Source organism: Plasmodium malariae, assembly GCF_900090045.1.
Source record: "Plasmodium malariae genome assembly, chromosome: 4".
NCBI lineage: Eukaryota > Apicomplexa > Aconoidasida > Haemosporida > Plasmodiidae > Plasmodium > Plasmodium malariae.
In genome coordinates, this window is record NC_041778.1 from 205674 (window position 1) to 220714 (window position 15041).

Below are 15041 nucleotides of genomic sequence, written 5' to 3' on the forward strand. Positions count from 1 at the left end.
AATAGAAATAATAATAATATTGTTTCTTTTTATATTTATTTATTTTATTTTATTTTGCCGATTTATAATAAAAAAAAAAAAAAAAAACGCTGCTAATTGGGTAAAAATGAATAAAAAAGTGGTAAAAAAAAAAAAAAAAGAATAGGTCATGATTTTAAGAACAGAAAAAAAAAAAAAAAGCAGACACCTATTGCGAAAAATAAGAGTTCAGATTGCACATACTCAATAGTCATAAGTTATTTGAAAATAAAACAAAGTTGCACAACATTCACTTTTTTAAAAACTAAATTTAATTATTTCGTAAATAAAATACTTTTTATGATGAACTACGTATAAATATATATATAATATTTATTTTTTTTTATAGATATATTTTGTTCTGTTAAATATTTTTCCATTTAGAATTATTATATATATATATATATATATATGGAATTTATTTTAATTTCTTTTTCATTGTTTACAAAATTATAAACACCTTTTTGTTAAATTTTTGCAAAAATGGAATTACATTTTAAAATTTTTAATTAAATTAATTTTTTTTTATTATAACCATATGTAAAAATAATAGTTGTATTTTCACAGTACCTTTTGTGATATTCTAATATATGCATCCTGATTTGTGCTCATTAGAGTAACCCTTTTAATTTTTAAGTGTAAGAATTTTTAATTATATAGAAATGTATAAAATAAAACTTAACTTTTTAACATCGCCTATTACTTGTGGAATATAGCTTAAGTACTGCTGATTTAGTATTTTTAAAGTTTATATATATATATATATAAGTACATATGTATAATAAATAAAAGGTTTTAAAATAATATAATTGTTTGGTTTAGCAATTTTTTATCAAGCAGAATTCTTACTGTACATTATTTATTACATCATAAAAATAGAACTAATATTTTTTTTTTTTTTTTTAATTTTTATTATTTTTAACATAATTAAATATCGAAAATATTTTTGATATTATTAACAATAATAATATACCAATTTTAGAAAAAAAGGAGTGCTTTTTCCTTTAAGAAAAATTCAAGTGTTGTTTAAATTTTGTACAAGTCAGAAATTGAAAAAATGAATAGAAAAAATAAAGGATTTACAAATTTGGCAAGATATATGTCATTTAAAATGTTGTTTTATTGTTTGCCCATTCTTTCGTTGCTAGTTAGAAGAAAAATTAATCAAGCGGAAGCGCATGTATGTATACGCACATACGTGCTTAATGTATATATGCGCAATATATATATGTGAACACTATATATTTACATATTAAATTTATATTAAATGCATTTCCCCTTCGAATTATTCGCTACCACTTTTTAAAAAATGTTTATCTTTAAAATTTTATTTTTATAGGAGATCAATACAATATTAACCGAGGAAAATGTGTGCTTAGGGTTACAAATGAAAAGTGCAAATTTTGGAAGAAATTTAACAGAAGCGCATTCAGAAGATTCATTAAAAATAAATGAGAAAAACGATCATCAGAGTGAGCAAATAGCTGATAACTTAAGATTACGGAACAGTAAGAATATTATTAACAGAACGATAAAAAACGAAACAAAAGATGCAACAAAAACGAAAAGGAAAGAAACTGAAGTTGGGCATTTCTCCAATAGGACCTCAGAAAATAAAGGGAATGAAGAACAAATTAAATTTAAAGCAGTAGAAAATGAAAATTTCGGGAACAAAATCTTAGAAAGTAGAATAAAATTGACAGAAGAAGAAGTGACAGAAATATTAGATTCATTAGAAGATGTTGTATCGAAAAAAGAAATGTATATTGTATGGTTTAATGTTCATAATCATTGTATAAAAAAATATTATGCGATGATAGAAGAGTTATGGACAAATATTAAATTGTCAGCATTTTGTCGTAATCTTTCAGAAAAGGATTTACTTAAAATATGGTGGAAAGCTTACCCGGATCTTATTACTGAACTAAAAGAGAACGATAAAAATTGTATAATCGACTTTTACAATTTATTTGATAGAGGAGAGTGCACACGTGATGAATATAAAAATTTCATAGATAACAGAAAGAAAAATTGGACATCCATTACAAATGTAATGAAATATAAATGGAATAATTTGTTAATGGATCTAATAAAAAACATCACCAGCTGGGAATATACTAATGATGATAATCCATTAAATTCGCCCGACCCTCCTATGTTTTCATTTTAAAAAGGTAGAGAGAAACAGCGATTAAAAATAATATGGTAATTGTGCAAACTGGTAAGGGAAAAACTCGGCAAATAAGAAACCCGACACATTGATGGACCAAAAATTAGATAAACAAAAAAATAAATTAATAAATAAACGAGTGATTAAATAAGCGAGCACATAAAGGGATGAATGGGGAACAAGGCACTGAGAACGACCTTAGCAAGTACCCACACGTGCAGTGTTTGCATTAAGCTCAAAAAATGAACGAGAAAGTTGATCTTTTTCCTCAATCCCATTTTCCCCGTAGCAATTTAGAATAATCATAAATCTGTTTTGTTAGTTTATACAAGCAAAGAGTTTGAAAATTATTTGTTTTCAGTAAAATTATTCGATTTTCTTAATTTCGTTATTTTATAATTCCAGATTTGTTAATAAAATTTGTTGGAAAAATAAAAAAAAAGGAAAACTTTTTCCCTTTTACTTATTTTTGAAAATTTGCTCAGAATTATATTTTCAAGAAAAATAACATTTTTTTAATTATACCTTACGTCGAATATGCATGTAACATGATATATATATATATATATATATTCATATATGTGTTTTTCAGCTTTTATTTGATTGTGTTTGTTTATTCATTTATGGATTTTAGTTTTTGTTAACTTTATTACGCAAGCTTTTTGTTTTTTTTGTTATTTATATAAAAAGCAGAGTAGACTACCTATTCATTTAGGCCTTTCTTGTGTTTGCCTAGTAATTATACCACAAAAAACGGACAACTAGTATATAATACTTTAGTTTTAATTTTTAATAACAAAATTAAGATGAATTAAACTGCTAAGCGTTTTGAATAAATAGGCATCCAAACGTCTGCAGAATATTTCTGTAATGCTAAATTTAAGTAATTTTGCGATATTTTGAAAAGCATGAAAAGTAACGAGTAATCATGCATACATACGTACATACATATATATAAACATATGCATACGTCTTTGCACTTTTGTGTATATGCGTATATATATTATAATATCGTACATCCTAATCCTTACAATTCACTTAATTTCTTATGTTTATAATATTAAGGCAAAAATGGGAAACCTGAACGAGCCATAAATGTTCTGCAATTATTGTACAATATGTATGCATCATTGTATGTTTGTAGGCATCCCATTCTTTATGCATTTAATTCGCTAATGATCATATTTCACTTTTACCGTGATAATATAATATAACGTTGATATATTTCTATTTTTATCTCTACATTTATTATACACTATTCTACTGTTCAGTCATTTAACCTGCTTATTAACAGTGCTACTGCTCATCTATACAGGTACACTTATTTAACTATTATTTTTTCACTCAGAATAAACATTCTTTTTATCTTTTCACAATATATCATTTATTTTTTTATTTCACCATTGACATAATTATACTTAATAAAATTTACAAGTTTGCCAAACTACCCCAACAAAATGAATTAATGTATAAGGGCATACTCTACAATAATGTGTATATGGCTAGTTGTTTATTCTTTTTTTTTTTTTTTTTTAATTTATTTCTTTTTTTTTATGGCAAATTAAAAAGAAAAAAATAATATGCATATAGAATATATTTTTTAAAAAGTATATATAGAACAAATCATTTTTAACGTATAGTATACAAAAGGGAAAAAAAAAAAAAATACTTTTATACAAATGTTCTTGTTTTCCTTATTTAAAATTAGCATTTTCATAACAACATTCGGTTTTATTTAAAATAAATAAAAATGAAAACAAAAATGAAAGAAAAAAAAACAATTTTAAAAAATAAAATTTTGTGCATAAGTATGCACTCTTACAAAAAAGTTCAGAACAGAACTGTTAAAAAAAAAAAAATTGGCAAAAATAATTGGTTACGACATAGCAAATATATATACATATATGTGAAAGTGAAAAAAACGTTAAAATATTAATGCGTTAAAATTCCCAAACATATATACATTAAAGTGTTAAAATACTGAAATGTTCAATTATCATCATGTTAAACCGCCACACCGATAGACAGCTAAAACTTGAACATATTAAAATTTTGTAAAGCGACAAAATGAAACAAAATAGACAACCAAACTCCCAAACACAGATTTATTCTCCTATTTTTTTGGTAATAATAAACTTATTTTTTGTGTAGCTGTAGAGTTCTCATGGGGTATAGATTTGCATATTATATTTTTTTTGTAATTAAAATTGTTATTATTAAATCTTTTTATTATTTTTTTTTTTTTTTGTTATATTTTGTTATATTTTTTTTTTTTTTTCGTTTTTTTGGTATAATATATTTGAAAAAAGGTTTTCAAATTTAAGATTTTATAATTAAAATAATTATTCTGAATTTGTTATATATGTATGTGTATATATGTATGTGTATATATGTATGTGTATATATGTATGTGTATATATGTATGTGTATATATGTATGTGTATATATGTATGTGTATATATGTATGTGTATATATATATGTGTATATATATATATATGTACATACATAATAATTATTATCAGCGCATGCAATGTTGTGGCATATCTGTAATTTATTGTTAATAGTTTTATTTTAAAATGCACTTTAAGAATATATAGAACAAATATAAACAAATAGAACAAATGCAATAAAATTAAATTAGTAATAGTTTAAGATTAAGTTTACCACATGTAGAATTTTTCTCAAGTTCTACATGTTGTCCCCCATTCAGACACATAGACATTTTACTTAAAATACTGTAAAGTTTGTGCTTGAAATTTTGCTACACTTCATATTTTATTTTATTTATCTTTTTTTTGTATGTCATAATAACATTGCGCTAATTTTTTATATTTTTGTCTTTTTTTTTTTTGATTTTTCTTTTTAAGTTTTATAACAAAGTTAAAAATATAAAAATTAAAAAATAAATTATGGTAACTTTTTTGTAAATAAATTTATTCAAAAATGAAGTCCAAATATGCAAGTTTTTCAAACTTAATACAGTCTAAACATTTTAGAGCTTCAGTACGCACGTTGACTTGTCTTTTGCTACTAGTAAGATAGTATACATATGTGCTTTAATTTTGTATGCATGTACGTGGATATATATATGTATGTTTCATCCTACTGGAGTGTGTATCTTGTATATATATATAAAAGGGAAAAAAAATTTTTTTTATAAACAACCTCCTTTATTAATACACTTGTAGAACATACAGCATTTTATTCTTCCTCAAGAAAAGTCGTATTCGCTTTTACCATTAAGTAAGATATACAGTGATAGAGGTTTAGTTGAGAAACCTCCAACACACTGGAAAACTGGTATATGGAGTGATGATAAAAAGAGTCCTAGTTCAAAATTAGGAGGGAACTTCGATAAATCAAATGAATTGTTAGATAGATTAAGATATACAGTGAAAAATTACATAAACAAAGATACAATTAGTGAAAAAAGAAGAGAAAAAAAAGAAAATGCATTTAACGAAAACTACGAAAGTAACCTAAAATTATCAGAAGCAGAATTAAAAAAAAAAGTTGATGATTTATATTTTTTTGTTACTATAAAAGATATGCATGACATATGGTATCATATTTATGATCGACGCAGGTGCGTATATATTGAAATGATGAAAAAAATTTGGGATAAATGTGTAGAATTTGCAGAAAAGAAAAATATTTCCAAGAAAATTTTAATTAAAACATGGTGGAGTGCTTATTCTGATTTTATGGTTGAGTTACAAAAATTTGACGCTGATTCTTTAAGCAATTTTATTGACTTATATAAGGGGAAACCTTGTACTCGTTATAAATTCATAGAATTATTAAATAAGAATAAGAGTGATTGGAAAGAAATCACGGAAAAAATGAAGAACAAATGGAAAAAGCAGTTGCACACTAAACTAAAACACCATGCAAAATAAAAATACAAAACAGCGTATTTCTAAAAAAAGAACAATTGTTGCTCTACTAAAAAAAAAAAAAAATTGAGTAAACAAAATGAAGTTGTAAAACGTACATACATACATATATATATATATATATCCCTCTTTTCATTCTTTGGCGCTTACGGAAAAAAGTGCAAAGCAATTACTAATTTGAATAATTGCAAAAAAAAAAAAAAAAAAAAAAAAAAAATTAATGACACTTTTTGCATCATAAATGTTTTTTTTTTTTTTTTTTTTTTTTTTTTGTATGTTTATGTTTTAAATCTTCTTAATATTATAAATATTATTTAACTATAATGTTCAATTTGATAAGTTTAATACTCCATTATAATGATGCAACTTTAATCTGATAAATCAATGATAGTTCAAAACAAAAAGAAAAAAGGGATGTCTTTATATGTCTACATAAAGTAAAATTTTAATTTATTATATAATTTAATCTTAACGTCTTATATTTAATAAATTGTTTAATTTTTTAATTGGGAAAAAACGCGTAAAATGCTATTTTCCTCCCTAAGTGTTTTGTACACTCATATATATATATACATATTTTTATGTACATATAGTAGTACGAACATAAATCACTTTTCTCTTTTTATCCCACATTTCTTTAAAAATATGTTGAATAAAACGTATTCTGAAAAAAACATTTGCCTTATAATATGCGTATATAAAGTTTAAAATAAAATATTATCAAATTATTTATGTACTGGATTTATTCCTTGTGGTATTAAGGAGAGTCTTTATAGTCCCCCAGGAAGACGGTTAACATATATATATATATATGTATGTATTCCTATATGTTAATATATATATATATATATATATATATGTATGTGTACATATTTAATATACGTATGTATACATGTTTATGTACTTGTGTGCGCATATGTTTTGATACATGAATTCGTATCTGTTTTTATATATGTATGCACATATGTTAAACTACGAATACATCAAAGAATGTTCACATTTTACTTTAGCAAAAAAAAATGTCAAGGAAATTCCCAAATGACAATGAGAGTGGAGCTGTTTAAAAGACATCCACTATTTTTTTTTTTTTTTCCCCTTAAAAATTCATGGTGCAAGAATAAATATGCGCATAATAAACGTAGAAAACGCCCAAATAAGAAAACATACGTATATATTTTGCTATAAAAAAAGAAAAGTAAAAATGAGAAGATTATTTGTTAAAGGATTTCAAAAATATATTAAAATTAGATGAACTGAATTCCTTTATAAAAATAAGAAATTTTATGAAATACCAAAAAACATCCATTTTACTCATTGTGTGCAGCAGATATATATTTTCAAAATGTATGTACGTACATATATATATATATGTATTTGTGCATATATATATATATATACATATATACGTACATACATTATTTATGTGTTATTTCTGGTAGACAAGAGAATGCTTTAATTATTTGGGAAAAGGTTGAGCTCTAAGTCTAGTAATTAACTACGCTAATTTTAAAAAAAGAGATGTTTTCATTAATAAACTTCGCTAAATAGTTGAACGTACTTAATAAATAAAACCACAATAGTTTATATAAAAATACATTTTTAAGGAAAAAAAAAAACATTTGAACCTCTCTCGTTTTTTTATAAATAATCAAGACAGTTAAGCTTTAAAAAATAGTCTAACTTTAAGATATTCGTGTAAAATTGATAAATTCAAAAAAGAATAAAAAAAAAGATAGTAAAAAAGGAGAAAAAATTAAAAGGCATCTTTTAACATTCTGTGCTATTTTTAATCATAAAAAAAAAAAAATTCTCTTAAGAAGAAAAATCATCAAACGCTTATGAGATCTACAATAACGGTGAAATTGAATAGGGACTGTCGAAAATATCAAGTTTTGCTTTACGTATTATTTCCCTTTTTTTTAATCTGTGATTTTGCATGACCTCTTTTTTTTTTTCTTTCCGTTTTTTCCCCTTTTTTTCCCCTTTTTTTTTTTTTTTGGGCTTATGCCTTATCAGCATGGAATTATGTAACATGTTTTTGATTACACATACATTGTATATAACCTTTATTTTAATGAGCAAATATCTTTAGTCATCACATTAACTGTATTGCTCACCTTTATTTTTGGCACTCTCCCCTCTTTTAAGCCTCTTTGTTTTACTTCATTTTATTTTATACATATATATACATATATATATTAATTTATTTATTAGTTACGCATTTACTTATTTGCGCATTTATTTACATGTATACTCACGTATTTTTACCCATTTTTTTCCATCAGCACGCATATGTACATATATATGTATGCCCTTTATTTAAGTTGTACAAAATTAATTTATCCAAAGTATAGCGTTCCCATAGGGTAAACTCTTTTTAAACAAATTTATTTGTATTTAAGAGCTTTTTTTCTTCCCTTTTAATTACGAATTTGCACATAAGCATATAATAAATATATTAGCACATCCATTGAAAAAATCCAATGTTTACAACTTGTAATTAAATCTTCGGAATATACCTTACATGTGCATGTACATTCACGTGTTACATATATGTACAAAATTTAGTTGAACTTGCAAAAATTTTCCACGCGTCCTAAAGTTTTCCATACTGACGCATATATTTTCGTTAGCGTGTCGCATTAACCCTTTGCATGTACATACACATAAGCATACATACAAATATATATACAAACATACATACAAATATACATACAAACATACATACAAATATACATACAAACATACATACAAACATACGTACAAACGTACATATGTACAAACATACATACGTACAAACATACATACGTACAAACATACATATACACGTACATATATATATATATATATATATATATATATGTATACATAACAAACCCTTGCAGGCACACGGTAACTCCACACAATCCCCGGCGCATTTATCTTGCAGTTTTCTGCCAACATCGATAAATGTGTTCAAAAGGAAAAAATTTATTTGATAAGGACAGTGATGATGATATCGGAAGGAAGAGGAAGCGCTTGAAAAAGGTTTCAAGTAATTTATTTGATAACGAAGAGGATGATGACGATGATTTTTTTGATAATGAAGGAAAAGATAAATCTCTAAGCAAAAGTGTTGTTGAAATTAATGATGATGATGAGGTGGAGGAAGGTAATAAAAATATACTAGAGAAAAAATCGCTTAATAAAAAGGCATCGAACAAACCTGTATATTATGATATTACTTCATATTTTAAACCTAGCTCTAAAAAAATAGATGTTAATAGTAATAATAATAGTAATAATAATAATAATAATAATAGTAACAATAGTAATAGTAACAATAGTAATAGTAACAATAGTAATAGAAACAATAGTAATAGTAACAATAGTAATAGTAACAATAGGAATAGTAACAATAGGAATAGTAACAATAGTAATAGTAACAATAGGAACAATAATTATAGTAGTAATCGTAATAACAGTGTAATGATAAAAAGCAGCTCAAATAATAGCAGTAAAATTCCTGTGAAAAATGTGAGTGAATATTTTGATTTATTAGAAAAAGACCAAAAAAATGTAAAAGGAGAAAATGCAAAGCCTAACCTAAAAAGAGAAAGAGGACAAGAAGGAGAACAAGATGTTGATATTATTGAGGAAGAAAGATATAAAAAAAAACTCACTTCTTTTGGAAAAAATAAAACAAAGATGGAAAATAATGACACAACACAAAAGTTTGACTATTTACCATTCAATAATCTAAAATTTGTACTAACAGGAGTATTCAAGAATTTTTCAAGAGATGATTTACAATCAAAGATTAAAGAACATGGTGGTAGTGTAATGTCAGCTGTGTCATCAAAAACTCATTATTTAATTCATGGTGAATATTTGGAAGATGGAAGACTATACAATGAAGGGAGGAAATATTTAAAAGCATTTGAATTACAACAAAAAAGTAATTCTATCATTAAAATATTAAATGAGGAACAGCTTTTGGAATTACTCCCAGAAGGGAAAAGTCATCCACAATATGAAGAGCAGTATGGTACACACAATGGTGATGCAAATAAGGAAAATTCAGATAAATCAGAATATCAAGATTTTGTAAAAAAACAACAGAGCGATTATTCAACAAATTATAAAAGCGCTAGTGACAACTACAGTAGCAGCAACATGCTCGATAAGGAAAGTAGAAAAGACAAACATGATAATGGCCTAGGAAACTACAACAATGAAGTGGATGAAAGGAATAAATTAAGCAATAACAAAGTGCTCAATCAACTTTGGGTTGAAAAATATAGACCCAAAAATATTAATGAATTAGTTGGTAATAATCAAAATGTTCTAAAATTAAAAAATTGGCTAGCCAGTTGGGAAGATGTATGTATAAGGGGAATGAAAAAACAAGTAACTAAAACATTTCGAGGTATCTATGAAAATGTAAATGCACGTTGTGCTTTACTAAGTGGTGCTGCAGGTATTGGAAAAACAACGACTGCAAAGATTATATCAGAAGCTTCAGGATACAATGTAATCGAATTTAATGCTTCAGATGAACGAAATAAAGCAGCAATTGAAAAAATTAGTGAAATGGCAACTGGAGGATATTCTATAGCTTCGTTAAAAAGTCGTAAGTTATCAAAAACTTGTATTATAATGGACGAAGTAGATGGTATGTCAAGTGGTGATAAAGGTGGGAGTGCAGCAATTTTAAAATTAATAGAAAAAACAAAATGTCCTATTATATGTATATGTAATGATAGGCAAAATAGTAAAATGAGAACATTAGCTAATAAATGTTATGATTTAAAATTTACTGTACCAAATAAAAATGCTGTTGTTAAAAGACTTTTAGAAATATGTAAGAAAGAAAATATTATGATGGAACCTAATGCCTTGGAATTATTATGGGAAACTACCGTAGGAGATATGAGACAAATGTTAAACACACTGCAACTGTTATCAAAAACATATAAGAGGATACAATTTTTAGATTTAAAAAAAGAATTAAATAATTCTAATAAAAATGTACAGTCTTTAGCTAACCCTTTTGAAATAACTCTCAAACTTTTAAATTTTCATGAATCATCAAAACTTAAGGTAAGAGAAATTATGGATCTATTTTTTGTCGATTATGAGTTAATTCCTTATTTTATAAGTGAAAATTATACAAATGTTTTTAATGATAATGATAAATCACCTAACTCAATAAATAAATGGAATGCTTTTGCTCAAATATCATATGATTTAGCACTAGCTGACAAAATAAAATATAATATGAAAACAACTATGGACTTTTCTTTATTACCACATTTTTCTATTTTATCTTGTGTGTGTCCAGTTATGCGCATTAAATTACTCAAATTATTTATGTCAGGAAGAATTAATTTTCCTTCAGCTTTTGGAAAAATTTCTACATTTAATAAAAATAAAAGATTATTAAATGAGTTATGTTTTAATATATCCTATAAACTTAATGTATGTCCTAAATATATGGTAACTTCTGGATTTTTAAGTTATATTTATTTTAAAATTATGACACCTTTACTTAAAAATAATATAAATGAAGCCATTGAGTTAATGGAAGAATATAATATTACTAGAGAAATGATTACTGAAATTTTACCATCTCTAAGATTACCTAATCAGGAAAATTTATATGATAAACTTGATTCAAAAGTAAAAGCTTCGTTTACTCGTTTATATAACTCCTCGCATGTTATCAAAAACGATCCTAACTCATTAAGGAAAGGACTCACATCGACTGAAAAAAAAAGCACATTTAAAATTAACGAGTATGAATCTGATGAAGACATGGACGAACTAAGCGAATCAAAAGAAGATAAAGATGACGACATTTTGGTAAAAAGTAAAATTGACCGAAAACCGACTATCAAGAATAGGTCAGCTGCAAAACCCAAGGCCCCGAGCAAGAACATCAAGAAGAGGTGAGCACTTCACCAAGTACCCTCACCCGTGAACCCACTTTTATTTCTGCGCATTTGCATCCATCCATCCAACCATATATATATATATATATATATATATGTGTGTGTGTGTGTGAGCATGAGCATACGCTTGACACCCTGACACTCGTGTATATATTCATGTAAAGGAAAAACTTTTCATCCAGATTACGACGTCCCCTACGAAGTTGCAAATTATTTTACCTGTTCATACAAGTACTCCCACTACTAGTGGCACCACTATCACAATCAATATCATATCCCTATCAATACCGCCAAATATGCCAATAATGGCGGTACCACCACTTCACACACCCACTTTTGCCGCCTTTTATAGGCCATACATATGGCTATTTACAAAAATTTAGAAGTATTTTTAAAAAAAAAATTCTCCTTTTTATACAATCCTTCCTTTGTTACCTATTATATAACGTGCATGTATTTCCCGCTTTTTAAATTTAGAATGTGAATACATTTACGCATGAATATATGAAAGAAAATTTTTTTTATGGATTACGCATTCTTTATCTACATTTTTCAAGAGTAGAACCTTTTATAAAATACTGATGTTATTGTACAAAATTGTACATAAATAGGTGTAAAAAAAAAAAATAGGAAATTTTTAAATTATATCAAACCTTTTTTTTTTTATGTTTTTAAAATGAGAAGCTTATGTCATTTAGGGATATATATATATTTTTTTTTTAATTCACCTCTTTTTATTACGTATATGGTTCGAATACACACATTTATACATACGTATATATATATAGGTATGCATATACATGCATATTATCACTTTTTTCCTCGAAACATACATTGGTGTCAAATCAATTCAAAGACAGATAATGGTAATCAAAATTTAAAACATTCGTTTCTGTTTTATTTCACCACGACATGAAAAAAGGCAAACTCTATTCCCATACTTTTATTTTTGGGGGAGGACATACAACATTAAGCAGAAATGCGCATAAAAAAATATATCAAGGTGTAAGGCACAAAAATAGCTAAAAATATATTTACATATTGATAAGATACGACAGAACAGGAAAATTTACCTGTGAATTGTAACATACGAGAAAAATCGAAATATGGAAATTTTCATCTCTAAATATTTTATTCTTTTTTGTTATTTACATATAATTATCTTGCGCTTATTTTATTTTATTTTATTTTTTTTATTATTATGTGAATTTATATATTTAAGTACAGGGAAATATTTAAAGTTTCATGCTCATCGAATTTTCTTTTTTTTTTTTTTTGGCCTTTATTTTTCCTATTTTTCTTTTATCTTCTCCTCCTTCTAATTAATACCACACCAAATATGCAAACTCCTGAATCGTTTCAAATACACTTCAGTGAGCACTCCAATTCATGTAAGAATAAACAGAACAACGTGTAAAATACCTCTTCCAAGAAGCCATTTAATAGTTTCATTTTTCTTTCTAACAAAAAAAGAGCTTCCATTATTTTTACAGCAGAAAAAATCGATGAAAATTGAACCCCCCATTTATTCTAAGCGCAATAAATTACTTCTCTATTTCTTAATATTATCTTTTTTGTTCCAAAATAGTAGCAATAATAATAGTAATAATAATAGTAATGGTATTTTCTGTTTTGATGTAGCCTTGACAACAAGTAACAGCAAGGCAAATACTATCAGGCTAAATAAAGTAATATCTGTCAGCAGGAATATTTCGAGGAGAAAATCAGATAAGTTTATACAAGATGGTAATGTAAAAATAAACAATAAAATTATACTTAACCCAGGTACACATGTAGATATTACAAAAGATAGACTAAAAATATGTGAAAGAAAAATTGACATACAGAATATAAAAAATTTAATAAATGGAAATTCCAGTAAGTCATTTAAGTGGTTTGTTTTGCATAAACCCAAAGGTTTATTATGCACAACTAGTGATGAAAAAAATAGAAGATCCATATTTTCTCTTTTTCCTGAGGATCTTTTACAAAAATATCGTTTGGTATCCGTAGGTTAGTGACAAATAAGCATTTTACAAATTGTAGTTGTTTCTTATCGAACGCATTTTTTGCGAGCATTTACGTTTGTACGTTCATAAATGTTTATGTATACATGTATACATGTTCATACATTCCGCATGTAGGTATATAGAGCGTGAATGTTATTCCAACTTACGTATGGTACACTTCGTACGGCTACATTTTAAACGCTCACCAAATGTTTAATAATAAAATGAAAAAGGATAAAAAAAAAATATAATAGTTGTAATAACAATTATTACTTAGAAACGAAGTTATATATATATGGGTTTCTTTTTTTTTATACGTCGACCCACTTCCATAACAACAAATTAACATTTTACCATTCGAACTGTATAATATTTATATCCCTTCATTTTATGATGTTTTATTACATATCAAATTATTGCATTCCTAGTTATATATATATCATCTCCTGTTTTACCCTTTCAAGGAAGATTAGATAGAAACACTTCCGGAGTCCTACTACTAACAAATGAGTATGCCTGGGTTAATAGACTAACGCACCCAAAGTATCAAAGAATAAGAACATATAGGGTTCACATTGAGGGACCTGTTAAAATGAGTTCTCTTAAAGAACTAGCTGCAGGTGTGTATATAGAACATGATGATGACAAGAAAAAAGAAAAAAAGAAAAAAACACAACCTGCTTTTATTGAAATACTTCGAGAAGAATGTGTAAAAATACAGGATAAAATGAAAAAAGTAAGTGTATTAAATATAAGTATAAAAGAAGGAAGAAACAGACAAATCAGAAAAATGTTTGAACAAATAAATCAACCAGTAATAAAAATAAAGAGAAGCGCTTTTGAAAATATAACTTTGAAAGATATATTTTTTCCTAAGCAATACAGGGAATTGACACAAAAAGAAGTCTCAAATTTAAAGACGAGGAGCTTTTAGCAATATAAAGAGCCCGTGAGTAGACGATTCCCTCGTTTTGTTTATTTTTCCTCCATTTTGTTCCATAAGATCATGTTTTA

The 15041-nt window shown here is 25.9% G+C and overlaps 4 protein-coding genes across 4 annotated transcripts; all 4 read left to right on the plus strand.

Annotated features, from left to right (window-relative positions):
• Positions 1–1075: 1075 nt before the first annotated feature.
• Positions 1076–2188, plus strand: PmUG01_04012600 (Plasmodium exported protein, unknown function; the record flags this gene model as incomplete). The annotated part of the gene is made up of 2 exons (XM_029003118.1): positions 1076–1225; positions 1358–2188. 2 exons carry the CDS (start codon positions 1076–1078, stop codon positions 2186–2188), a joined length of 981 nt encoding a protein of 326 aa, XP_028859584.1.
• Positions 2189–5132: 2944 nt separating this feature from the next.
• PmUG01_04012700 (Plasmodium exported protein, unknown function) lies at positions 5133–6088 on the plus strand (the record flags this gene model as incomplete). The annotated part of the gene is made up of 2 exons (XM_029003119.1): positions 5133–5222; positions 5378–6088. The coding sequence occupies 2 exons, from the start codon at positions 5133–5135 to the stop codon at positions 6086–6088; spliced, it is 801 nt and encodes a 266-aa protein (XP_028859585.1).
• Positions 6089–9034: 2946 nt separating this feature from the next.
• On the plus strand, positions 9035–12019 carry RFC1 (replication factor C subunit 1, putative; the record flags this gene model as incomplete). Its single annotated transcript, XM_029003120.1, has 1 exon — positions 9035–12019. The coding sequence occupies one exon, from the start codon at positions 9035–9037 to the stop codon at positions 12017–12019; it is 2985 nt and encodes a 994-aa protein (XP_028859586.1).
• Positions 12020–13523: 1504 nt separating this feature from the next.
• Positions 13524–14961, plus strand: PmUG01_04012900 (pseudouridine synthase, putative; the record flags this gene model as incomplete). Its single annotated transcript, XM_029003121.1, has 2 exons — positions 13524–14031; positions 14492–14961. 2 exons carry the CDS (start codon positions 13524–13526, stop codon positions 14959–14961), a joined length of 978 nt encoding a protein of 325 aa, XP_028859587.1.
• Between the last annotated feature and the right edge of the window lie 80 nt (positions 14962–15041).